Here is a 27967-nt window from a genome sequence, read left to right on the forward strand (position 1 = left end):
AAAAAATAAATGCTACCACAACACAATTGAGCTGTTTAACTAAACACATATCTACCAGGGTTATTAAATGTCATGATGAACCAAGTCTCCTTCCACCAGTTCTGCTGGTAGTCAGGTCCACTCTATGAGTGAAGGTGCAAGCTATGGGTGTAAGTGCATTTTCTCTGCAGCAAATACAGAAGTGGCCCCTACTAGTTCTCTATGTGCCTGCACTGTGTACTGACACTGCTACCATAGTCACACAGTTCAATTAACAGTCGTGTTACTTAAGATACCACAGTTTACACCAGTGCCTCGGAGTGAACATTAATGCAAACATTTTATTGCGATTCGTTTTGTTTTGGAACTTTATCTGTTAACATTTGAAGGCAAAGATATATGTGAATCCTCTTAGAATAACAAGCAGTAGGCTCTTGAAAAAATGCACACACACAAGGGTCTGTGTTTTGATGCTCAGTATCAAGACAAGGCCACATGCATGCTATTGCTGTTTTTGCATATACACTACGTAGTGCTAATATTCTGACACACATGCTGTGACGGGATGCGCAACTCTCGTGTCCCCTGATGCTGTTTTCCCCGCATGGCTCCGAACGGTGGTGTTACGCGGGCACAAAAGGGGGATTGGGTGTGCCTCTTCAACGAGGGGTTGGTGGATACCGCGGACGGTTCGTGCGTGCTCCTACCCACTTCGCGGGACTGTCCCAAGAAGGCTTAGGAGCACGACACCGGAATGGACGAACACGGATCGTTTGAACACGCCACCGTTCGCGTGACAGTACACGTGAATGACTAGGCAATGGTGTCTAGCATGGGGGGAACATATTCACTCGCTATCCAGTCGCGGTGAGTCGGACTTCCTCGATTTGTTGCGCGCCCATCGGCGCAGTAATTTGGCTAGCTTATATTAGTGTACAAAAGGAGCAATGAATGCCCTTTTGATTGTTTGCACTACTGTGTTGTCGTTCCTTTGTGCCAAGAGCACGCCCACAGCTGTTATGCTATGCATGCATGACACGACACAACTGCTAAGCTTCGCTCAAATGAACAGGAAATAAATGGCTTTAACACTTCAAAATGTGCTTGATTACAAAATTACAGTTTGTGAATCTCTGAGGTATATCCTTAAAGCAGCCCTGAAACACTTTTCAAACATAGTAAAAAAATTTTTGCCGATCTGTTAACGAGGCTCCTGTGAACATGTGAGCCAAATATTATTGCACTGCATGCAGCAGGGAATTCACAATCTTATGTCACAAGCAGTGAACAGTCGCCTGCTCTCGCATCCGCAGTGTCGTCATTGAAAGCAGTTGGCCCACCAACGCTAATGGTTGATTTCATGATCGCGAGAACATTCTCAGTAATACAAATTGCTACAAAAAGGCAGAAATTTTTTTTTTTATTTTTGCACTGTGCGTAGCTGCATCTGCTGCACATGGCCTTTGAGATGGCAGCAGCATGCTGTGTGGTGTGGTCTACCGCGGCTGCCACAAGGTGCTGCGACGAGCCTTTTCGCCGACGCAACACTCAAATTTTGGCCAAGGCTTAGCTCTTTTGGCTTCTATGCTGTCTAGCTTTCAGCACGCTAGCGAAGATGAAAAGAGAGAGAAAGCCAGGTATCGGTACAGTAACTCCATTTATACTTGAAGGATTAGAAAAATTTCTGTGGCATGAGATTCCTGGGACAACATACTTTAATAGTGAGGCCATTCTATAATTAGTTAGAAAAGTGTTTCAGGGCCCTTTTAAGTATGACTGTTTTATTTAGGTGCCCTACGTCAGTGAAAGGAGGCTAACTTGTAAAATGACCGTATGCCAGCCTGCCATCACAGGAACATTACTTTCAAGCAAGCAAGTCACAACTCTGCACGCTCACCTCTTCCTCTTCTGCATTGTCTGCCTCCTGAGGGTCATCACTTTCGTTGCCACTGTCGTTGGCGGGGTCCTCATTGTCCTCTTCCTCGTCTCGGCCACTTTTGCTTGCCTTGTCACCAGCCTCACTGGCTGTCTCACCCTTAACACTGTTCTCCTCAGAGTCCTTGTTGGTGGGCGTCGCCGAGCCGCTTGCGGTAGTGGCATGGTTCGGGCACACCTCGCTGGCAGCCGTGCTGTTGGTGTTGCTGGTGGCATTGCTGGTAGTGTTGTTGATGGTGGTGGTGGTGGAGGTGGTGGTGTTATTGTTGTTGCTGCTACTACTGCTGTTTGCAGCTGCAGCTGCAGCAGCAGCAGCAGCAGCGGCAGCATTGTTTTCTAATTCTTGTTTTAGGATGGCTTTCCGTTGCCTGCTCTGTTGTGTACTCCTAAGCCTGTTAATGGGAGGTTGAATGTTATAGTTAGGCCCCAAACATTTTACATCTGGCTGGACACAGCAACCAAGAAACATGTACGTCTGTCACAAAGCAATCAATATCGACCTTTCAAGCTAAAATAAACCATTTTGCCAAGCAGACAGAATTTGAAAGGAGCAGTGATGCAACGTTCTGTGCCAATGATCAACAAGACAAACTACTTTTCACACTAGAGTCAAAATGCTTGTGGCTTCCAAGTTTACCCTTTACATGGAGGTTTACTTTGTTCCTTTAACTTTAGAGAAAGCGAAACAAAGAAATCTAAATTCTGGGTTTTTTTGAGTCAAAACAAAGATCCGATTATGAGGCACGTGCAGTGGGGGACTCCCAGATTAATTTTGGCTACCTCAGGTTCTTTCAACGTGCAACCAATGCATGGGTAATGGTCATTTTCGCATTTCTCCGAGGGCACAGGATTTTATCCCGCGCCCTCGAGCTTAGCAGCACAACGCCATAACCACACAAAGCAACTACGGTGGGTAAAGAGAAAGAAAGAAACAAAGGGAAAACCACCAGAGTTAACACACAGTCCAGAGTACTTACTTGCGTAGTTCACCTTCAGCAAGCCACTTGTCTTTCCTTAACGTGATCACAGTTTCTATGCTGCTGTCCACTTGCCTGCATGTCAAAAGGAGATAAACTATAAGCTCTTCACACTTTAATTGGGTACAGGCATTAGCCAAAAAGCAAGCTTCATTGCCCATACTTACCGGACTACTGCTCGGCTACATAGAAGCTCATTGCATAGAAAGGCCATGATTTCAGACTTTTGTGTCGGGTTCAGAGCCAAGAAAGGCTTTTCAGTTACCCACTGATACATCTGAAGGAAGCAAAAAGATGCAGTCCACTGTCAACAATTTTGTAACATATTTGCCAAGAGCATTACTTCAAGTAAGCCTGCAGCATGTGAAGTTTGATAAACCTAATGAACAGCTTAAGTGATGCACAAGCAGAACTTCTCCACTGTGATATGCACGAATGTCCTAGCTTTCCCTCCATTATTTGCTTGTGTGCACCTTTTTTTAAAGAACACAAGCCTCACTGTAGTGATTGCTAGTTGATCCAACACTCAATACAACAATCCTAACATGCAGACTGTAAAAGTGTAAGCTGTAAACTTTTTAATGCTGGAACATATAAATACACCCCAAAATGTTTTTTTAAAAATCTAAATGAGCAAAACACACTTAGGATAAGCATAATCAAAGAAAATTAAAAATATCTTGCGGAAACGTTTTTAGCAATAGGGAAGAAACACCAGGCAGAAAATTGTAACTGGGCTACACTCCAAAGCCACTAATGGCTTTGTTTGAAATCTGTAAACAATGCGCATCATAAGTGAACAATAGGTATACATTTCATTTGCTTTACATCACTTCTGTGACACCACTGCAGTTGGAGATTTGCAACGATCTGCCTCCTCTGACCGTGTTTTTAAAAGCAAGCAAGTCACATGCCTTATTCTTCCTCATCGAGAGTTTCTGCTCTAAATTAACAAATGACACTTGCTGCATGTCATTCAGTATTGGCTGAAGACACATAGCTAGAAACTTTGTGCTCAATACCGAAAATCTATAAGAAAAAAAAAAATTCTGGTATGTTGCCTGTAGGCAACACACATCAATAAAGCATTAACAAAGTTTGTGACCAGCAGTACTGTCAAAACAGGTGCAATCATGTCTGGCAACTTACAGCACATTCTTTGTCAAGAGCCATGAAGTACAGATGTAGGGCCTCTGTTACAGTATCATTTGTGATTGTGGCGTCCTTCATGTGTTGCCCAAGGACTGTAATAGCCTGTAAATTACAAAGTAGAACAGATTGAGACCATACCTTTGCACTTTTTTTAAAAGAAAAAGACGTCCACAGCCTTACGCATGTTTGTTACTACAGGCTGAAAGAGATCAAGAAAAAAAAAGAAAAGCATGAAACAAAACCGGTAAAATCACACCGGTAAAATCACATCACTCCAGTTGCAAAGAAGAATGATGCAAATTGCACAAAAAAGGGAAAATTTAAAAAAAAAAATGTCACAGTTTCGCCCTAAGGGCGAAGCAATGAATGCGATAGCAACATAGCAATGTCATACGAAGTAAGGTGAGCGGCTTTGGTAGCAATATGAATTGTAGTAAACATGAGCTGATTAAGTAAGCAGGTGTGCTGCGGCGTAAGTAGACCGACATGGAGAGACTCGATGACCACGAGAAGACGCGTGTGAAACGGTGGTGTTGATGAGAAGCGCTTCCCGTGGACAGCGCGCGTGCGGAGGGACACACCTGTAGCGCTGCACTGCCGATCCGGGCAGCATTACATGTGTAGCGTGCGTTGGAAAATGTGGCCCGACTATCACTAACTGAATGAACAAGCGCGGTGTGAGCGCGCACAAACAAACATGAATAGATCACACTGAATGACTGCAGACAACGACTGTCAAAACGCTGGCAGCAAGCCCATACGCTGCAGCGGGCGAAGGTACGTGCGGTCTATCGCTTCAACAGAAACTGAGCGGCGAATGCACAGTGCATAAAGGTCAGAGCCGTGTGGAGATAAGAGACGGTGCGGCGAGCGACGAGCGCGGTTGTTGGCAGAGTGGAAGTGCCCCCCCCCGCTCCCTCCGGCGCTGGCTTCCTGCTTCGTTGCTTGCGCGTGGGAGATTGAGTGCGTTCGCTCTCCGTGATAGCGCGCGTCCGCTGGGGCATACGGCGCGCGATGAAGATTTTATCTATACGGAACCTCACAGCGACGGCAGAAATCCGGTTGAAGTGTCCATATAATTGCTATCGCAATAAAAGAAAAAACACACAACAGTGCTCCTCCTTGAAAGGCAGCAAAAACCACCCATTAATTATAGTTGCAGGATGAAAAGGCCAGCAATAGACAGTATCAAGGAAGGAGAACTTGTTAATTTGACCCCCATTAATTTGGAAAATCTGGTAATTTCGACTTGCTATCAGGTTTCAGCAAACCTTAAATTATTCAACGGCCTTGAGCACTTGTTAATTATAAGGTATTCGTCTGTGCACGAGTTAATTTGTGCACTCCTCCATCCAAGCCTTATTCAATTGCTTCTCATCTATGTTTTGGCAAGCATGCTTTACCTCGACCAAAGGCGTAGCAAAGGGGTGGCACATCAGGCATGTACACCTCCCGAAATTTCTGCGTTAGTATGCAGCTTTCTCAGCCTCCCCCCCCCCCCCCCTTCCCATAAAAAGGGTACAATGCCCACTAACGATCATGTCTGCTAGGTATTACATCCCTACGTGCTGCCGAGAGAGCTTAAATTTCAAACCAAATGCCGTTTTCCCTTTTCCTTGGAGGCCCCGCGCTCCCAGCCGGAAAGTTGAAGTCAATCGTGCAAGTGTGCCTACGTACATTGCCATGCTGTGACGTCAACGTGAATTCGAGAATTGTTTAAGGCAACAACAGTTATTTGTTTTGCCTGTTGCTTCAATAGATGAATTGAAGTTTAGAGAAATGATAAAACATACGAACCGAATGTCTGTGTTCTTGTTTTACTTCGTACCATAGCAAGAGAGATGTACTTCCATTTCGTCTGCTTGTTCCCACGTCATGCAGTCTCGCGCACGGAGAACGAAACTATGTATGTCATTTTCTACAGTGTTCCAGTGCAGTGATCATGCTCTTTCATCCTCTCGCGCCTGCCTCAGTACTCGTGACTGTGGCACTGACTTATACCGCTAATCAGGCGTTCTCGTGCAGGGCATGTAAAATCATCCGCTGCGCAAAACAAGACAAACGCAACAGCTCATACGTGAGACTGTCACCGGTAGTGCGCCACTCAGCAAAAATGTGCGAGAGAAAAAAAGGAAGGAAGGCAGGGCGCGTGACATACTTGTCACACAATCCTTTAGCATGGGAGCACACAGAGAAGGAATTTCACTTGCAGAGGCGGGGCAATTCGAGCGAGTGTCTATGTTGGCGGTGGTGCTCGCCTCCTGAAATCCTGGGTTCATGGCCCTTAAAATATTTCTAGCTCTGCTATTAATGAACTAATTTGAAACATTCTTGCGGTAGAACACTCCTTAGAAGGCACGTAACAACTTCCAGCATATAAACAACATTTGTTATGTGGCCTGGCAAGAGGCCCTTTAAGTACACCTGTCTTACTTTTCTACGTGTGCAGTGTTCCTTTAGGTTTAACCTAAACTTCTACATAAGTGGTAAATGTATGCAATGCAGTGAAAATAAACTAACTCAAACTCAAGACATCCTTTATGAAGTAGTGTAGCTTGCAATAAACATGGTACAGTAGAACCACACTGATATGTTTTTCACGGGACTATTAAAAAAAAAAAAAAAAAAAAAAACTAGGAGCCGGGAAACGCAAGAGCCAAGAAATAGGAAAAATTGAGAAATGAGAGTAGTGTTGAACTGCGCACAATATTATTTTAATTCTAACGTGTGAAAAAAGTCGCACTTTCACCCGAAAGCCAAACCATTGATTGCGATAGCAAATTAGTAGACAGCTATACAATGTAAGGATAGTAGGTAGTTTTATCGTTCGTATAAACTTGTAAACATTCGCTTATTAACTATATTAATAAGCATGGTGTCAGTGCCCACAGGAAAACATGAACAAATCACACTCAAGGAGCGCGGACACGCGCTGTCAAACGCTGGCATGAGGAAGCGCCGCTGTAGCAGCGAGCGAAGTGACCTTCATGCTGCTGTCTATCACTTCAACGCAAACTGAGCGCCAAGAACACACAGCACGCACAAAGCTACGAGCCACCGACGCACCTACACTGCCTAGACTCTGCCCCAACTCAGATTGCTTTCAAGATATGGCCCGCGCCCTGCGGCACAGTTCATGCTAGAGTACAACGCCGCTCGCTATCCCTCCCTCCCCCTCCCGCTTCGCTCCCTCGCCAGTGCCTCGAGCGCAACGGAAGAAAGCGCGCTCCCTCTCTGCTTTTCTTTCTTGCGCGCGAGTTTTAGACGCGGTCGTCGGCTCCCTTCACACGCTTTCACTCGGACATACAGCATACGGCGCATGGAAACGGCGTTATCGCCCTTGGACTAACATCTATGCGCCAAAACTAATTTTAGGGCTCTAACGCGTCATAGACACCATCTTTAGATAGCAAATACGGATCTCAAAGGCAATACTTTTGCTGGCGGAAACCGAAAATACGTCATAGGTGTAGCCTCCGGCACTTTGGGCGGCCAATGGCATCGTCAAACCACCAAGCCAAGCGACATGAAAGTTCAAAATGGCCGCTCGGGCCAGCGCGGGGTGGCAGTTCGCAACGTATGATGCGGGAACGGTCCTACAGTTGCGACGCAACAGCGGGGTTACCAATGCATTGGGTTCTATGGGAGCTGTGCCGGGACCAGCCGAAAACGACGTAACAGCCGGGAAAACGCAGCACCCGGGAACATAACAGCGGGGTTCTACTGTGCTTCCCCTCAATGGGTGCCAAAGTCGCATGTGCATAAAATCAACCGAGGACACCACTTTTCATGCCTGTCTTATGAAATTGCATTTAATGTGTGTTCCAATCACTTCTAAAACAGCACACTACCTCCTACAGACGCAAGAACTTTGCAAAATCAATTAAGAAAACCTGACAGTGCAGATGGCATACAGAGCCAAGTCAAATCCAATATGGAAATACCTTTGTTATATCTAATATTCGTTATAAGCATATATTCATTACACACTGATCAGAGATATTTTAGATTTACTTTCTTGTATCCGCGTTCATTATATTGAGGTCAGACTGTACCTATAGCTTGTGATACCCATGGAACCATAGAAAGCCAGGCAGTGTATATGCCTGACAAAAGGAACAAGGTAGAAAGCAAAACGAAGGGAATGTAGTAAGCACCTCCTTGCAGGGCAGTGTTCCCGGGTCATGAATGGCACACGTGAGCAGGTGCTGCACTACGTTGAGCAACTGCTGTTCTGACTTGGTGTCATGATTTATCAGGCCCAGCTGAAGAGAGTTCAAGCTGGGAACCTTGTCCACATCTGGTGAGGAGAGTAGGAGAAAGGCGGCTCGCTGTGATTTTCACCAACACAGCCAGTTGCAAAGAGAGGTGCGGATGTGTACCAGAGCTTACTTCCAACTGAACTTCAAGTGGTAAGGGTCCAATGTACGAGAATGACACAAAGGTTTTAACAGGCCAAGTGAGAGCCACATGAGAAAATCATAGGACAAGAAGAAGCCACAGGCATGACTGCAGAACCACCACAGGTGTTGTTTTCATTGTTACACAGTTTGCTCTACTGGCTTTTACTTTCGTTTCACTTTGTCATTCTTGTGCAGAAAACCTTTCTCTTTGTTGAAGCTCAGTTTGAAGTCAGCGCCATGTGCAACTCATTCACACTTATTGCCATACGCTATTTGACATTGCGTAGTACTAATTAGCTTAAACTATGGTGCTGTTAAACACGAAACGACTCCACAGGTCATATAAGCAGATGTTCTACTCCAAATTTTTTTTTTTTTTTAACCAACTAGTTTGACTGTGAGTCAGAAAAGTCTTGCATTCTGTTGAAGCACAGGCACCATTGCACACCTTGAAAGTAATGGCGTGACACCAAAAAAGAGCTCATGCATTCAGAGAAGGCTAAATAAGAGCTGAAATTGTCACAGAAACAAACAGCAGATAACCGCCTTTACTTGAAGAATGCTGAAAAACTTAGCCCATCTGCCAAACGAAATGGGCGCAGGTCAACATTAAGGTGCAACACTAGTACATGCATATGCAAGACAGAGAAAGCAGTGCAACGGCCAGAACAGTAACTAAGCCAATTGAATGAATGCAAATTTGAATCAAGTTTACTTCAGTTTTTGTCAATGTCATAATACCTAAAGGCTGTGCTTGCATTTTCTTTAGAAATATAAAGAAGGGAGAAGTGTTTTGACAGTAATGCATGACAAGTCAATTAAGTAAAAGGGTTGTACGTGCTTTTTTTATATTTACAAAGCATTGAAAAAATGTCACCATTTTGGCAGTATTTAAAGAATATGAGCATTTTATCATACTTCTATGCCCCCACCTCCACCTTCTGAGTGCATTATAGGTCAAGCAGGCTCTAGGCTGAGAAACCTCATGACTAAAACAGAAAAGCTGCTTAGTAAAGCCCCACAAATAACTCACCAAAGTGCAGCGTTTCACCAAAGTTATGCAGAAACTCTCGAACCATCAAGAGATTTGCAAATGCAGTGCCCGGAACTTTTAGTCCAGGTATCCTATTAAGTGTTGGCAAAGGCTGGAAGGGGAAAGAAATTAATCAAAAATACTGCGATTACTGCTACAATGAAGAACCAGCAAACAATAAATAATAAAGCAGAGGCCTGAAAGAAAGCTCGCAAAACACAAAAAAGTGCCACATGACTAGTCGTGTGGCACTTTTCGCGGGCTTCTGTCAGGCTTGGAAAAAAGTTTTATCTAGCATGTATTAAGCAACAGAAAACTGGATCAGGAATTTTTCAGGATGGTCTAAAATTTTCTCATTGACAATTTTGCTCCGAATATAATATTTAATGAATTTGATTAATTAATAATGACTAATTATGTATTTAGGCGAAATACAAAAAATAGTCTGACTTGCTCCAAGTGACGGTAAACAACATTACCGTGGTTCTCTCTAGCTATGTGGCGCTCGAATATTTTTAATTTTGGCAAAAATTTCGTGGGGCACTCTCTCTCTGTCTGTGTGTGTGTGTGTGCACATGCATGCGCATCGTAGTGTGGTGTACGCGGTTTAAATCATGGATCCAGGACCTTAAAGAGGTGTAGTGTAATGTTAATGCATTTCTCTTGCATTTACCACAAAATCACCACTGAATTTGACACATTGGTTTGACTAAGGCAAGCAAATGCCATTTGAATAATCCCATTTCGCATTGCAGTAGTCAATGCAATTTCAGTAATCGTTTATAAAGATAAAAGACATCGAAAACAGGCCAAGGCATACTGGTAGGAACGAATGAAAATATTACCGTATTTACTCGATTGTAATGAGAGCTTTTTCCAAATTTTTGCTACCGGAAGTCGATTTTCGCATTACAATCGAATATCGAAATTCCAAGATGTCTAAAAAGTGCAATGATGCACCCAATTCTAATCAACGAGTGAAATGTGCGAGTGAAAGCGCATGAGGCACGCGTGCTTTCATGGAGAGCAAACGCACAACTAAGAGCAAACACGAAGTCTTTCGTCATGCGAAAGGTCGTGGGGGGATGGGAGGGAGGGAGCGGAGGCAACGCTTAGCTGCGGCACCAAATGCGTATCTTGTGACCGGGAGCAAGGGGAACTGGCGACTCAATTTCCCACATGAAAGGAGGAAAGCCGGAAGGCTCGGGAGGGGGCGCGGCTTCTACTCTGCCACCAAAACTGCGTACTTGTACTTTGTGCTGTTGCGGGCCGTCACGCGCACCGTATCTTGAAAGCGATCTCCACACGGCTCTTACCTTTGTATGCGCTGTGCTTTCGCCACTCAGTTTCAGTTCAAGTGATAGACCGCATGAACCTTCTCTCACTGCTGCTGGCGCACTTACTCACGCCAGCGTTTTGACAGTGGTTGTCTGCGGTCATTGAGTGTGATCTATTCATGCTTGCGCGTGCGCGCTGACACCATCCTTGTTAATTCAGTTAGTAAGCGAATGTGCCCAAGTTTATACAGCCGATAAAACTACTGTCCTTACTCCGTATAGTTCTCTACTAATTTGCTATCGCAATTGATGCTTCGCCTTCCGGGCGAAACTGCAACTTTTTCATGCATCCGGTGGTCTCGCATTACTTTAGCAATTTTCTTCTTCTTCTTCTTTTTTCTTTTTTTTGGTGGACGCAACAAAAAGACGCCCCTCGCATTAATTTCATGGTTTTATTTTTTCTTGATGAACGCAATGAAAGGTCACCCCTCGCGTTACAATCGCGGTCGCATTACAATCGAGTAAATACTGTATTCACTTTGACGTGTAGTTCATAGAAAAACTGCACACACTTAAAAAAGATTCTTCAAAGTTAAATGCACACATAGGCCAAACACACTCACAAAAGTAATTACACTTGGAAAAAGCAAGCACAACAAGCTTACAAGAGCGTCCTTCAGAAGCATGTCTTCGACAGGTCTCCTGACCTCCTTCAAAATATGCATATCCAGTTTCTTCGAATCCTGCAAACAGAAAAAAGACTGCACATTAGGTGTCCAATCTAACAGAGCAGTACACCAAGCAACACAACATGTCCAAGTTCACTCATTAGTTGTCCCAGACCTGGCAACCTTAAAAAGTTGGAAAATACTACAAAGTCAAGAAATACTAAAATTTGATGAATAATACAAAAAGATTACTTTATCACTACGTATGTTGACAGTTTCTTCAACTATTTCTAGACTGTATTCTATAGGGACACTGAACAGCAATTCTTCTCTACAGGTGGATAAATATTGATCTGCACCACAGATAAACGGAAATATTCGTAAGTTCTATCATGAAATATTCATGTCAAGGCAGTTGAAATTTACGTTGCTGTTATACACTGCTTCTACGAGTGGGTGGCACTGCTGCAAGCAGGTCCGAATAACCGTTCAGTGATTGTATTTGTATTCAAACTGAACGCAAGCAAAAAATCATAAAATGATTTCTGTCATAATGGCAATCATAACTAGCTAAAGAAATCAAGCATTTTGAAAAAAGTGTACAAGTTGGCAAGTTTTCTTGTTTTATTGAGTGATCCAAGGAACAGAAAGGACGTGTTAACAGCTTTAAAGGCGCCCTGAACCCCCCCTCGGGCTTAGTGAAAAAAAACAGTCCGCAGATGGCATACGCTGCTACGAACATCTCGGCCAAGCTTTGCAGTAGTGTGCGGCACGTGAAGCTTGCAAGCGGAGCACGCTGTCACCTTTCTCCTAAACACTCTCTTTTTAACAGAAGCCTGCTGCTCACTCTTTTCTGGTTGCTTTATTTCGTAATATAGCAGATTTCCATGCGCGGCTGGTATTGGCCCATAGCTAACATCAAGCCAGGAAGGGTATTTGGATCAGTAGTACGCTGTGTATATTTATTGACGCAGTTTAATAAACAGGCCGAAGTAAGCGAAAATCTGCTTTCGAATTTCGATAATAATTATGTACTTCCAGAAGAAGCCGACTATCGTCTGCTCACGCTCCACAGCGGCCGCCCACATAGTAGTTAAACTTTGGACACCCTGCTTATCAGTATAGTAGCCATCGGGTCTCACTGATTTCGACTATTTTTGACACTATACTTGCCTCGAACGACACAAAACTTAAGGTCAGACCGTACGCATGCTTGCCAGCATGCGCTCACTCCTGGCCTCTCCTGTTTGGACACCTTGGCAGACTTTGCTTTGTATTGAGACATTGATAGCACTTAAAAATGCACAGGTTGGATGTGGCTACTATCCATCAGTCAAGCTGGTGCAGGGCAAAGCCGGTCCGCGCCACGTAGCACGGCCAGACTGGAGCATATGAGCACGAGCGCGCACTCAAGCCCTGTTGTGCACAAAGCAATCACTGCGCATATGCACTACAGTCGGCTACAGTTGCATGTAGCTGCTGTCTGCTACGTAATGTAGATGCCCTAGCCACCACTGGGTGCTGCGACAAGTCTACTGGCTGAGCGCACTGCGGCTGATTGAGGACAACCGCGCTGGACACGTCGTAGGTGCCAAAATCGGTAGTAGTGGCACCTACATGAACATCCAAAATTGAACTTGAACTGTGCCACGGTGACGTTCACTAGGTGGAGCATTATGGGCACGCCCTGCTCCGCTGTAGCCTTCCTAGTGCTAGCCACTGAAGGAGCGGAAGCATTGCGAAGGGGGTGTTTGATTGCCAATAACTCCGCTTCTGCTAAATGCATTGGCATACTTTTTGTGACAAAGTATTTGTCCACTAGTCTATTTTAACTAGAAATGCATTTCTCGACTTCGATTAAAAGCCGTTCATGGCCCCTTTAAGAAAGAAACAAAAAGGCACTGAAACGCCAATGTAATGCACCCTAACACTTCTCCCTTTCAGCGGTAACCAAGTTCTTAGCAAACTTGCCACCTAGGCCATGTAGCTGTTTGAGAGCAAAGTTAGCCCCTACCTCCAACTTCTTGCGGTTTTCCAGGGCACGAACAAGCAGCATGTGTTGTCGCCTCCTCTCACGTTCCTGGTGGAAGAAAAAAGAAGAGGGAGAAAGCAGGTAATGAATAATCAGGTCACAGAAATGGCCAAGTGCGTGAAGTTGGCCTAGTTGATTCGCCCCTTGGAAATAATGTAGAAAAAATGACAGCTGAAAAAAGCAAAATGAAACAATGCCTACGTTGTGCGTACACTACCTCAATTCAGCCTGTTCTCTATGTTTTAATTCTAGCTGTCAGCCATGTGTGCTGTTTCATTCACAAAAATGGTCGAATTTGCTAGTCATAAGCAGTATGTCAATTTTGTTAGTTCTATCAGGCAGTTTGTGAAGTTGTAACTACTGATGCTTGAATTTTTCGTTTGTGATTTTTTATTAATTTTTGCTGACAATTAAAGAATCTGGTGGTATCAGTCACCAAAATATAACTCATTTAAATAAACAAATTTCGCTGAAATAGGGAGGGTAAAAGCTCTTTTTTAAGGAGCATTAATGAGTAACACTATTAGCGCATTCAATTGGCAGAACAGGAGCGGTGGCAAAGAGCAGAGAGGAGCAGAGCAGTAGCACAGCAAGAATGTGACAGCTTGCTCCCCCACTGAAGCATTCCACGTGCTCCGAGAACAGCTGAGGGGGCAAAGGTGTATCACATGACCAAATTGTTTACTTTCCCACGGTGATTGAAACGCAAACTTTGCTTCTCAGCCGACACTGCTGCTGCACACTGAACCAAAACAACAGGAACACAACCAAAATAAAGTTACATGAAGCGTTTGCACCAAGGACTTCCTTCACACTCCGCTTTTCGCGATGGAGCAGCTCGAACTGCTCTCGACTGCTCACGACGTCACCAAAACTGCTCCTTTACTGCCATTTAATCACAGCGCTCCTGCTCCCGTACGCCGAATGAAACGCAGCTACTCTTGAGAGAGCACTTTGGGGACTCTCCTGAGTGCTCCACTTGGCCCAATAGAATGCACCACAAGTTTGTTTAATTTGGTGAAGTAGGTTTTCAAGACAACTTGTATTTATTTGGGAGAGCAAGTCCACTAGCATAAAACTTTTTTTTTATGAATGGCAATGCTTCCTTTTTTAAATTTCGCACCAGAACAACAGTGCCGGAACACAAGTATAAGGTCACAGAGTTATGCGCACTTAGGCCATTTTACTTTTCCAGAAAAAGTTATTAAAATTCGCTAGCTCGAGGCCATACTGACGAGTGCGATTGGCTTTTCTTCTCACTCCCATCTTCTTCAGTGGTATCGGTGCTACATTACCATAATGGTTAGAGACTTGCTTGCAGCGTCATAGTATTGTGACGTCTCCTATACTGCAGGTACTTGCAGAGATAGGCCTGTCTTGCTAGATTATGTGAAGCACATGAATAAATTCAAGGACTATCAGGATGACCAGTGTATGATTGATAATGCTCGATAAGGTTGTGCAGCAATTCATTCCTTATTGATCCCATCATTTCTGCATGAGGTGTCATCGGGTGAAATGCCCAACAGGTGATGTGGGCTTCCTTTCAGCCTGACAGCTTAGCCAATCAACGTCCACTGAAAGTGGTATTGCCGAATTTAAATGATCGAGAATGTGGCCCCCATACAGGTCTTTCTCAGCACAATGTAATCATTGAACTGTTCCAGCTACAAAGTGCCCGACCAAGCTGTGCGAAGAAACCATAGCACATGGTGCACATATTGGCTCTATTAACATGCTGGCATCATGTCACCATTCAAACTAAACAAGGCATGAAGTAAAAGGCATTTTTATTCCTGCATGAATCACTAACAATAATGTGATTTCGATCCATAAGGCTCCTAAAAGAAACCACAGAGAAAAAGAAAAGTAGTGAAATAAAGTAAAATGGTAAAGCTCACCAAATCAACCATAAGAAGCATCTCACGACGCTTTTGCATCTCCTGTAAAAAGGTGGGAAAAAGAATATTAATGCTGGCTCAGCACCTGCATGAAGAAGAGCTTGCTATGAGCAAAAATATCATATTAAATTGAAATTAAGCCCCATTTTTGAACACAGGAAATTGTTCATAGTCAGAATGCATTTATTCTAAGCAATTTATTTTTTTCTGCAAATATGTTACCAAAAGAAAAGCAGACAGAACTGCAAAGTCCTTGATTTGGCATTAATTCCTTATTTATGACACTATTTATGCCACTTCTAACACAATATGCCTAGAGAATGGCTCTCAGGAATTCCATGGAGCAGACACGATAATGCACAATTATAGATGACGCAATAAGAAAAAAGAAAGCACAAGTTTGTGCATGTGTACACAAGACATGGGCTATGACAGCAATGCATGAGTAATAACAGAGCCATGATGTCACACTGCTTATCAGTGTCGTAGCCGTCGAGTCTTGCCTATTTCAACTAGTTTTGAACGCTCAACTAGCCTCAAACCTATGTGAAACCTAACGGTGCCCTGAATCACCCCTCACGCTTGGTGAAAAAACACAGTCTGCGGATAGTGTATGCTGCTGTGAACATCTCAGCCAAATTTTGCAGTCGTGTGCGACGCGTCGAGTTCGCAAGCAGAGCACAAAGTCACCTTTTTCTCAAATGCTCTTTTCAACAGAAGTCTACTCCTAAATCTTTTCTGGGTGCTTTATTTCGTAATATAGCAGATTTCCATACGCGGCTGCAATTGGCCCATAGCTGACATCAAGCCAGGAAGGGTATTTGGATCAGTACGCTCTGTATATTTATTGACGCAGTTTAATAAACAGGCCAAAGTAAGCGAAAATCTGCTTTCAAATTTCAATAATAATTACGTATTTCCAGAAGACGCCGACTATCATCTCCGCACGCTTGGCCGCGGCGGCCCGCATAGAAATTAAACTTTGGCCACCCTGCTTATCGCTGTTTTTAGCCATCGGGACTCGCTGATTTTGACTAGTTTAGAAAACTCAACTAGCCTTAAACGACGTGAAACTTAAGGTCGGACCAGACGCATGCTTACCAGCGTGCACTCACTTCTGGCCCCTTCTGGTCAGACACCTTGGCAGACTTTGCTTTGTATTGAGATAATGATAGCACTTCAAAATGCACAAGTTGGATGTGGCTACTATCTGCCGGTCAAGCTGGTGCAGAACAAAGCCGATCCGCGCCACATAGCACGGCCAGACTGGAGCATACGAGCACGAGCACACACTCAAGCCCTGTCGTGCGCAAAACAAACGCTGTGCATAGATACTACAGTCGGCTACAGTTGCATGTAGCTGCGATCCACTACGTAGCCAAGATACCGCGGCCGCCGCAGAGTGGCGTGACAAGTCCACTGGCTGAGCGCACTGCGCCTCGCCGAGAACAACCATGTTTGGCACATTGTTAGTGCCAAAATCATAAGTAGGAGCGTCTACGTGAACATCCAAAATCACATTTGAACTGCACGCCGTGGTGACTTCAGTAGGCAGAACGTTGTGCGCACGCCCTGCCCTGCCGTAGCCATTGCAGTGCAAGTCATGGAAGCACTTTTTGGGGGCAAACTATTTCTGAAATAGACTATTTTAACTTCAAGTGCATTTCTCGACTTCGATAAAAAGTGGTTCAGGGCCCCTTTAAAACTTCAGAACTGAGAGAAATCAATCCGGCACCACAAGGGTTTCCTCAAACACAGCAGCCTCACACTGTAGCCCTGTGCCACGAATGGCCGCAGGTAGCGAAGGATTCTCACCATTAGTATGTACTGGTGCTCTTCAACGGAGGAAAAAAAAAAAAAAAAAAAGAAGATCCTTTAAATCTTTTACAGTACTTGGGGAAATCAAATAGGCATCACAAGGGTTCCTCAAGCACAGCAGCCCCACACTGTAGCGCTGCGCTACAAATGCCCGTGGGCATCGAGGGATTAATTCTCATGCACCGGCGTGACACACATCTTGGAGGCCACACTGAAAGAGAGGGACTTTGCACAGGGATCATGGGCATGCTTCTAGATGGTGTGTGCCCAGACGGAAGCACGAGAGGCGTGCCACCGCAGTACACTGCTCATACATGACGCATTTTGGCAGTGGTAATATGGTGTGCCGCGCTACATTGCTTGAATGCTGCCATATTCACCAGAAATGATTGTTGCAGTATTCTTTACACAATACATGTGTTCATTTCAAAAATGTTTGAAATGTCAACAATGGTTCAGGGGTGCTTTAATTCCTGCCCCCACTGTGTTACCCCACCAGCGACACATACTCACACAATTAAACCAGAATGCTGATTTGCACCTTGTGGTTCAAGCAGTGTGTAGCGACACTCATGTTGGATAGAAAAAATACTAGTCCAATGCCCAGCTTAGCTGCAGCTATGCCACTCCAAAGAATCGCAATGAGAAAATTTCAGATGTGCAGTGTGACCACATTCAAGATGCACGCTCCACCTCCTATCTATGCATATGCTCAAGAGGAGCAGGGGCATGGTAGGGAAGAGGGCTGTGTACCAGAGAAATAGAAGAGGCATTAGCTGCCAAGCCGGAAAACAAAACACGTTTTTTAGGTGCTGGATGAACCATACACTGCTGGCATAGTAATAGAAAATATGTGATCCAACGAATGCAGCAAGGTTTAGGGCAAGGCAGCAAAATATGCTCACCTGCTCTCGCAGGATTAAAGCTTGCTGCCTCTTCATTTCTCTTTCCTGAAGGCCGGAGAAGAAAGATGAAACAAGAGGAGACAAGCATTCAGAGAAACAGATTGGAAGAAATGAGAATGCGTCAAGGTCATGCTGAAGCAGGAGGAAGGGGAAGCAATCCTTCACAGCTACTTTATTTATTTGTGAGCTTTGTGCCTGAAGACCTCCAGATAAACGGACACTAAAGAGAAAAATAATTGAGTTAATTACCCTTCTACAATACTAAACAGGCCACTTTAAAACATGAGAGGAAGCTCGAACGGCCAGAAGAGACGCGAAAACCAAAGACAGTGGTGATGCCGCCTCAATGTTCCTCTGCAACAGCTCACAATGACATCATGAACTTTTATGACATTAGCTTGCACTTAGGTTATTCTTTTATCAGTACAGATGGACTGCATTACGTTCTTAAAGAGCCAAAGACTGAACTAAGTTTTGCGAAATGTTACTGAGCCACAACAGCCCAAATATGAAAAAATACTTGGAAACTTGTGTTGTCACACTGACGTATTGTCACCAGGGTTTTGGTGCAAAATTCAAAGAATGGAACTTCCACCTCTATTTTCTTTTTGATAATCCACCTATTACAGCAAAACGAATAAAAATATGGTTTTGAAAGAATACTTTACTACCCTAAACTGGCTTCGCATTTCTTTTTTTTTTTTTTTTAGTGGCCCCTTAACCAAGTTTCATGTTACTCTTAAATGCTTTCCTTGCAAAGAGGATTGCACGGAGGCTTGGACAGAGGCCTGCAAAAAAACACTTGCAGAAACGCTTGCATGGAGGGACATTCACCTAAACGAAGTTTGCTGTTATAGGTGTGAACACTTTATCAAATCCATACTAGGTGCACACACTCCTGTTGGCTATTTTGAGGGCACACAACATTACACAAGTTTGCAAAATGAATGCTAATGAAAGCAGCTGAAGCACATTGATTCCCCCAAGGTGTAATGCTGCGAAGGACGAAACACGAGCTGATTTAGAAATGTTTATGTACTTAATCGTAATTAAACTATACAATAACTTAACAGTTGTGCACTGCTTGCATGACTGGCAGTCATCATACAGGCTCGAATAACTTTGGATGACAGGCATGCGCTTTCATGGTCGCACACCCGATTGGGTAATGGCAGTTGCTGAACAAGTACTATACAGTGAAACCTCGTTAGTTAGGATTTCACAGGACCAAAAAAAAAAAAGTCCGAATCAACCAAAAGTTCAATTATCGAGGGTACCAAGAGAACAATAAACAAATGCTTACTACATCAACACACTTATATTGACTGAATGAATCAGGAAATCCTGCTTCTATTTTGCACAAAAGCAGCACAGACTCTGCAATTCTCGCCCCCTTGCGATTGATTAGCACTTGCAGCGGCAAAGGCCTCGCGACTTCCTATGCAGTGCAGTCACTGCACGAGACTCGTGTCTTCATCAGAGACATGCTTATCCTGATTATTTTTTTCACCAGTGAGCTGGTTTGCAACAGCATCACAATGCAGTCGACGAGTTTGATGCCAGCGGGCAGGTCGCGACAGAATCGCTCTTCATCCTTGACAGTTCCCGCAGTGTTTGACATTGCGCACGCATCGTACCAGGTTAAAACAAAACCGCTCACTGCAAAACTGCAACCACAGTAGTCGAAACCATGGTTGCTGTCGTTGTGATCATGGATGGCAACTACGCATTCCTGAAGGCACGCGGCCAACGCACAAAAGTCAAAATGAAAGTACCGTTTGTCACAACTTCTGTGCATGCAACCGTGGTCGCCATCGACGAGATCACGAATGGTGAATACGCAGTTCTGAAGGCACACGGCCCATGCAGTGTCATGCGCGGTGGTAAACGCAAGAATAATGGCTATAAAGGCACAAACAGGCATTAAGCGATCGTTACTGTCGTTCCTGTACAGTTTCCGCTAATGATTAGGCGATGTGGACTCTGCCTCTTCGTTTCGGTTAAATGCTAGTGCTGCTTTTGCTCCTTTGTGTAGCACATTTGCAGTGCTCCGTGCTCATCGTGCTCTCGAGGGTTGTCTAAGCTGACCGGTGTGCGGCCAAATAAGTCTGATTTAACAAGTCTACGATGCCATTAAATAATGCATTCGCCTGCCAGGACCAGTGGACAAGTCCAAGTTATCCAATTTTAAACATTAACGAGGTATTACTGTAGGCCCCATAGGTGTTGCTGTCACTGCACCATTAAACCCACAAGTTCTATTATTCTTTATTATAGCAAATTACAGTGCATTACATTCATATTTGAAAAGTTATATGTGAGTTTATATATGGCCAATTACAATGTCAATATTAAAAACTAGACTAGTAAGCCGTTATACTAAAACACTGTGTATTTGGTTCACATTAACTTGGCAAATTTAGTAATTCCCACTAGCTGTCCTTGCCAGCCTGTGCCTTATTATACCGCATCAAATGGCCGAAATCTCGGAGACATTTGACCCTGTGCCAGCCGTCACTCATTGCACTTGCTGTCAAGCGATAGGCTCAGAATTGAGAATTGCACTGCAAAAAAAGAAGGAAAAAAAAAAAAAAAGAAAGGTGACCCTCACGGTCCGCAAACCCGTGCCCCTTGCAACTAATATACTGGTTTTCCCGCAAAATTTAGGCTAAGTGTGCATTACAGGAGAAATTTCACTAGCAGCCCAAAATTATTATAACATTTAGCACAAAATCACTCCAATATTGTTAGATTAGATAGAAACAAATGCCAAGAAGTGTGTTTGCTCCTGCACAGCTAGCATTATATTCAATTTGATTCACATATTTGTATCCAACCGAATATTCAAACATTTTCAATGTCCACTTTTCTAATAAAATATGAATATTAAAAATATAACATTCGATAAAGTTCAAATATTCGCACACCTCTACTTCGAGTCTTTGCTGCTATCATTTAAAAATCCTGCAGCTGAAGCAATTGTAGTGCACACTTCAGGTACCATTCCTTTTAACTTTTAAGAAAAGCAGCATGTCCCGGAGGCCACTTTTGGTGTACTACCTCTGGCGCATGTTTTGCTTTCTTTTAAGGCACGCAAACTTGCAGGGGGAAAAAAGTAAGAAAAGATAACTTTGGTAGGGCTACAGATCACAGATAAAAATTACTGATTTGCTATGGCGCAACAAAGGATCAAGCCATTTTATGTTGTCAATTTTCCCAAACACGTGAGGTGCAAAGTGCCCAAATGCCTGAAAGCAAGGGCCTACCCTCTTCATGTCGGGATGCACTACAGCCCATGTAAGCATTCAGCAGCTTAAGAAACAACAGACAATGAAGAGCACTACGTAATAAGCATAAAGAAACCAATACAAACAACATGAACCAGGGCAGTCGGATGCTACGTATGAAAGAAAGGGCAGTGTGCAAACAAGATGACATGCTGTTCTACAATGGTTAGTACCGAACATGTCCCTTCCCAAAACATGCAACAGCACTAAAACAGTGTGCAAGCAATGAGAAGATACTTCTCCAGCAGTACCTACCTGTGTCAATGCATGTACATATTAGAAAATGCATAGGGGTAGCAGGTAGCCAACACCCCTCATAGCTATTGGCAAGTAGCTAATATAAGCCCAAACATCAGTGGAACCACATCTAGGTAAACTGAAAGCACCCATGCCTCTGTACCTACTGACATGCTTAATAAGTTGAACCCTGGTCATTTCCGCAGTTGAAATTCACACCAATTGTGATTGCTATAAACTGCCTAATTACCATGAAATCTAGAACCAAGATCTTATTAACGTCAGGAACAAAAGCATGCACCACAGAGGGAACCGTGCCTAGTGAAGGGCAATAGAAGCGGGCCCGATTGACTGCAACTTCGCAAGGAACTCCTATATAGTCACCAACCAACTTTTTAAACGCAGAGGGAGCTGCAAAAATGTTCTACTAAATCCGGCAGTTGAAAAAGAAAACCCAGTGGGACTGAAAACCTGTTAGCAAACTTTAGCTCAGTGGAATAACATCTACTTGAAATTTCATGATGGTCAATGCCACGAAGGCATCTTGCATGCAATCTTCATTGCGTGACACTCGCAAATTAGGCTGTGTTGTGAAAAATCAGTTTGAGGCTTTCTGCTGGCACGTGAGATTTCACGATCCCATTAAGGATGCGCACAGACTTGACAGGCGTAGTTACCGGCAGATTGCCTGCTGACCAGCGTAGCCCCTTGTCATGGTACACATTTGTGGACACTACGTATTTTTGCCATTTCTGCGCAGTTGTGGCAACGAATAAACCACAAAAATTAAGCTTAGGGTAAATTGAACGTTCTGCTCACCTCAAGTATACCTTTATTTTACTTCTGAGGGAAATCTATCGCCACTGAAGATCACTTTGGAGAAGGCACTACGGTGTTTGCTTGCAACCAATAATTAACTAGTGCAAGCAATTCGCACTAGTCTTTCACTTCTTTTTAGGCAGAGATGTATCACTACTGCGTGCACAATATTTAGATACTTAATCACTCTGTAGTTATGGTGACTCGTCATAAAATGCAGAAAGAGTCATTCTACCACCTTGACTTGTTCTTATAAAGTCTGCAGTACCTTGGCATAAAATTATGTAAATCTCATAGATTTATCGACAGTACATCATAATTCATGACTGAAGTGGATAGGCAACTCAATACTGCAAGAACTGGCATTGGCCAAAAAGCAATGACTGCTTTATTCAGGAGGCACTGCTGCTCGGCCCTCTGTGGAGTCTAAGGAAAGCGTCACATTGGAGCAAATTTGTGAATGCATGAAACTATCTTCCCCAGGCACTTATCACCTCTGTAGGCCACTAGTGTCACAGTTATGAAACAGAACACATCTTTTGCAGTTCCCAGCTGACATTTGGGCAAATATAAAGCGGACTATAAAGCCAAGATCTGAAGCGTGCAGAAGTACATCCCCTAAACAGTACCTGAGCTTTGCGAACAGCGTCGTCTTGGCGCTGTCTCTCTATATCCTCCCTCCTTTTGCGGCGGATCTGATGCAGGGAGACGTGTAACCATGCAAAATCAACATTCCACCAAGCACCCTTTTCCAATCAGTGCAACTCTGATGCACAAACAAAACTGACACGAGCCCCTCTTCAATGCTCCGTAAATGCATGCTTGCCGAGCAAGACGCACACATAGCAACAATGACAAAGCAATCAAGAAAAATAACTGCGGAAAAGAAGGACCAACAACAGACAGCACAATTCCCCATAGCTTAGAAATTGTCCTCTCAGGCAGCTGGACACACCCACGAGCTATGAAACCAGACAGACATATTTTCACAACAAACGGAGTAACAGCGCCCATGTCCTCGTTTGAGGATTACAAACGTGCACACTCTGCTGTGATGGATCATTCGCACATTTTACGGACGTGAGCAAATGACAGAAGAGGACATCTATTGTTCCATGCCCTACATGCAGTACAACATGGAGAGTATGGGGCCGTTCTAGCAAGTGAACCAGGGGGAAAAAAATACAGATGAGGCCAAATTGCAGGTGCCAAAATACCATTTCCCCACAAGTTCAAGCACCGAAAAGGCATCAAGTAAAGCAAGGTTTACACAAACAGCTGAAGAGGTGTTAAAGATAATGAAGAGAACCTCAATCGTCTGCTGAGTGCGCAGTTCCTTCTCGATGCGTTGCTGCTCGAGGCGTTCAAAACGTTCTTGCTGCTTCATCAATTTCACTTGCTCGTGGTGCCGCCTCGCTTCTTCTATGAAAATTTTTAAAAAAAGAAGAAAAGAAGAAAAAGAATGAACATGACAGAAAAGGCTCATGAAAATGTCATGACCAGCACTTTCGGAGTAACTGGTAGCACTTAAAGGGACCCTGAACAATTTTTTGATGCCTCAAAAACACCTTGTAATGAGTTTTGTGCCTCCCAAGAATATATTACCGAAATAATATATTAAGTTGTAACGTCGTCTGTGCAGTGCCCTGTTTTTGATCATGGGCATACATCGGCAGCTCATCGTTAAATTCCGCATCGAATGCCAGGTTGCGCATTTTGTACCGAAGCTGCTGGAGCTGCAAGCGGCAACCCCATCTCAACTTTGCGTGGGGGTCCTTGCTACTGACCCTGGGAAACAGAGGTTGCGCTTGGTACCTTTCACAAAAATTTGGCAACTGCTGCTGCGTGAGAATGGTAGCGAAATGGTGACAGGAGAGCCGCAGCGTCAACAACCTTTTCTGTCAACATGAAAGGTGTCTGCCAGACACTGTCGATAGGATCAGCCCCTCCCAGGCACATACATACATTCATTGTATTCGCATGTAACATGAGCCTGTGGTCTGCCTTGGCAGCTATCGACCAATAGGAACCGTCTACAGGAATCTTGCATATAAAAAGATATGTCAGACGCCAGCAGCTTCGAAATAGTGAGGAGAAGGCCTCTGTTTGAAAAGAGAGTGTTTGGCAAAAGGGTAACGTTGCGTTCCGCTTGTGAATTCCACGTGCCGTGCACAACCGTAAAATTTGGCTTAGATGTTCACATCTGCGTATATTATCCATGGAATTTGCTTTCTCATTAAGACTGAGCGGTGGGGTTCAAGGCACAAGAAAGGCATATGCAAAACTTGGAGCCATAATACATTGATGAAGGGTCACCAACTCTGTTGAAACAACTCTATGCACATAGCAGCTGAGTTTTTTTAACCCTTTGAGGGTGGGAAGCTGTTAGATGCCAGTACGTTGCTAAATGGCCCCACATTTTCACAGTTCTACACCTTTAAAACTTAAGGGGGGACGCGGCAATTGAAATGGCCAATTTGGTCAAAATTTGCAATATTCCGAGTTATTTCTTTTCGCAATCCTTGGATGCCTGGTAGAAATAGAGAAAGCATCATTTTTCTAGTGTGTTGTCATCAAAAACTGCAGGAAAATCGGGCTTCAGGTGGAAGCCATCGTACCGCAGATCGCACGGCTTTCTGTTTACGCAGCACCGCCCTCTTGGTATGCAGCAGTTCGTGACCAAACGCGTGCTCACATTGAAACGTAAAGAAAACATGACCTTACTGGTAAAGAACTACTGTTCCGGCAGGTTTTAGGTTCTCTAAGGCTTTCTTGCACCAATTCTGACAAAACTTTGGGCAACGTTCTCTCAGCTTTTAATTTTCGGACGGTTGCTGTCACTCATCCTTTAATAATATCCCAAATAATGAAGGTAGGATCGTTTTGTTTTTGCATAAAATTGCTAAAGCATTGAGGAGTGCTATAAAACTTTATTTTTGTCTGCATGCCATAAATATTTTTATAAATCACCTTTTTCAAAAGTCATCAGATAAATATGCATTCTAAGCCAACAGAGGAAGGGAAAGCTGCTACGAATACAGCAGTGCAAGTCGCCACAAACTGCGAGAAACTTATACGAGAGTACACGTCGAATGCCTCACGCGATCTTTCTTCCCTGCTGCGACATTAGTGCCCACCTTGATGCTGCTGCTGTTGTTCAAAGTGCTGCCTGTGTTGGAGCAGGGCAGCTTCCTGCATGACTCGCTCCTGTGGGTCCGGGGAAGGGCGGCTGCGTGGACGTCCCCTCCGAGAACCCCCAGCACTCGAGGAACCAGCAGCCACAGCAGCAGCCAGGGAGCTCCCCGCAAGGCCAGGCAGGCCCAACAGGGGTGAGGCACCCCTGGCTGCCGCCGTTGAGGAGGGAGGTAGTGTGGCCATCAGAGGCGGCGGCCCCACAGTGTGCATACCGCACAGCAGGCGCAGGCGCAAGGCCAGCTCCTCTTCACTCATAACCCGGCAGCCCTGCACACGGGGTCAATGGATGAAGAGACGACGGGTACAACTGTTCTACAGCACAGACATCATGCGGGCCAGAAAAAGAAATAACCCCTTTCCTCGTGCGCATGTGCAACCCAGAAAATATGGGTTAAAAAGATAAAATGATGCTTTCAAAATGCTGAAGTAAAGGCCTTACAAGTCATCAGACAGAGGACAAACAGTCGACTCACATCAGTGTCTTCTCCACCATTGGTGGTCTCGAAGAAGGTTCCAACAATCATCCTGGAGCTGAAGCTGAAGTTCTCCCTTCCAATGTCAGTAATGTTATTCTGTTGTAAGTACTGCAAGAGAATAAAAAATTGTTTGTAGCACACCACAAAATAACAGATGCCCGAAAGTTCTCAAGTTAGCCGTTTCCTTTCAACGCAATGGAAGACTATACCCAGTCAGGCCCAATTGCACAACTTATATGCAGATTAAACTTTATATCGTAACACTTCCAGGTCCGTAGATATTAGCTAGGAAACAGCATGGGCAGTATCTGGAGAGTATCTGTGAACATGACCCTAAAGACAACACAAGCATAAAGACACCAACATGTCAGCCTTTTGCAAAGGCATCTAAAATTCCTTAGTGCTGAAAAAAATGGGTGACCACCTGCTCTTTTGCCCACCTTCATCTTGTTCAATGTGCTGTGCAGGCAAGAAATATGTTTGGCATGAACTGCGGCATGCTACTTAGCTGCCGTAACTGACGTAGCTACTGCTTTCAACAGCCTCTGCAGTAGGATGACAGGACCACGTTTATAGAGTCTGAAAGATCCGATATACAGCTTTACAGCGACACCTCTTCAGAGTATTATTAATCTAATCAACTTAGTTCTTACCATTTTTTTTAACATGCAAATTCAGATAGCTTTTGTATATGAGTACAATGTTTACAACTGTTATGTATGTATTTATACCTATAATTTTGTCTGTATTCTTATATGCAGTTTGCTCTAAGTCTGTTTGTCCTTGTCTTGCGTTCCTGTTTTATTGTATGTTTTAATGTAATTCCCGATGCGTTAAATGGAAGCTTGTAAGGTACTTTCAATAAAAAAAAATATATTTGTCCTTGCAATGCCCCATGTGACTTGCATGTGACTATGCATCTTGAAAAATGCATAGGTGTGCACATATCCTGCATGCTGTGTTTTTCTTCAGGAGCACGCTGAAAGTTATCAAATGTAAATCTACTCCTTTCTGGAACTTCAGTAGTGAGCTGGGATCCACTTAAAAGCCGATTTGGAAGTACGCCTACAAATGACAACTGATGAATACTTAATATAAAAGTATGACAAACACTTACCTTGAGCACTTCGGGGTAGCTCCTAAGTTTTTTGCCACATGGAGCAATATAGATGACCTCCCCCTTTACACCGGACTTGCCATAAGACTGGATTCGAGTCTGCCTCTGCCATCTGCAGAAAAAAAAAAGCATATATTTTTTTCTTCCAGACTCATTAGGCAAATAAATACTGTAGACTTTCGTTAGTTCAATTCCAATTAATTCAATTTTTCAGTTAATTCAACCTGCCGAAGGTCCCGGCCGGCTAACATGCATTTCTATGGGCCCAAACTCGTTAATGCGTTCCTAAAGTTGGCCTTCGACGGATAATTCAAACTTGACAAATCAGCATGCATGCCTGACCCCTATGGTGACCTCAATTGTGACCCCTTTACTGGCAGCACCTGACTCAGCAGCGGGGCAGTGAATGCATTGAACCCACCTCATCTCCCACCAAAAATGTTTATTTTCCCCCCAGCCTGCCCTAGAAAAATTTTAAAGCAAGTTACCATTATTGATATGTTATCGCTACTAATTCTAATGTGCACCTTTTTTTTCTCCAAGGAAAATTGAACAAAAAACTTTGGGTGCAGCAATTCGTATGCTTTGCCGCTTAACACAGCTGTAATGTGGTGCAGCTAACTTTAAGAACTGGCTGCCGCTGTACAACACATACTATACCCTTGCCATTTTTCTTGCTACGAAACAGTGTGCACGTTAGATTTCCACTTTGTTTAGGAGCTTTAATGTTATCTTTACATTAGTATTCTACTTTGG

General features: G+C 43.9%; 1 protein-coding gene across 12 annotated transcripts in view; it reads right to left on the bottom strand.

Annotated features, from left to right (window-relative positions):
* LOC119456268 (bromodomain adjacent to zinc finger domain protein 2B-like) overlaps positions 1–27967 on the bottom strand; it is a 101814-nt gene that overhangs the window by 35885 nt on the left and 37962 nt on the right. For 7 of the 12 annotated variants that reach the window (XM_049669653.1, XM_037717938.2, XM_037717944.2 and 4 more), the window contains 15 exons: positions 27212–27323; positions 26092–26202; positions 25561–25885; positions 23733–23845; positions 23053–23118; positions 18081–18125; positions 15358–15399; positions 13439–13504; positions 11422–11499; positions 9480–9591; positions 8201–8343; positions 4041–4145; positions 3059–3168; positions 2892–2966; positions 1877–2306 (listed from right to left, as the gene is read on the bottom strand). In XM_049669653.1, coding sequence (XP_049525610.1) covers positions 1877–2306; positions 2892–2966; positions 3059–3168; positions 4041–4145; positions 8201–8343; positions 9480–9591; positions 11422–11499; positions 13439–13504; positions 15358–15399; positions 18081–18125; positions 23053–23118; positions 23733–23845; positions 25561–25885; positions 26092–26202; positions 27212–27323 — 1933 coding nt within the window. The remainder of the gene's footprint in view (positions 1–1876; positions 2307–2891; positions 2967–3058; positions 3169–4040; positions 4146–8200; positions 8344–9479; positions 9592–11421; positions 11500–13438; positions 13505–15357; positions 15400–18080; positions 18126–23052; positions 23119–23732; positions 23846–25560; positions 25886–26091; positions 26203–27211; positions 27324–27967) is intronic. The other 5 variants (XM_037717939.2, XM_049669651.1, XM_037717941.2 and 2 more) reach the window with 5 other exon arrangements.

The sequence above is a fragment of the Dermacentor silvarum genome, chromosome 6, assembly GCF_013339745.2.
Source record: "Dermacentor silvarum isolate Dsil-2018 chromosome 6, BIME_Dsil_1.4, whole genome shotgun sequence".
In the NCBI taxonomy this organism is placed as follows: domain Eukaryota; kingdom Metazoa; phylum Arthropoda; class Arachnida; order Ixodida; family Ixodidae; genus Dermacentor; species Dermacentor silvarum.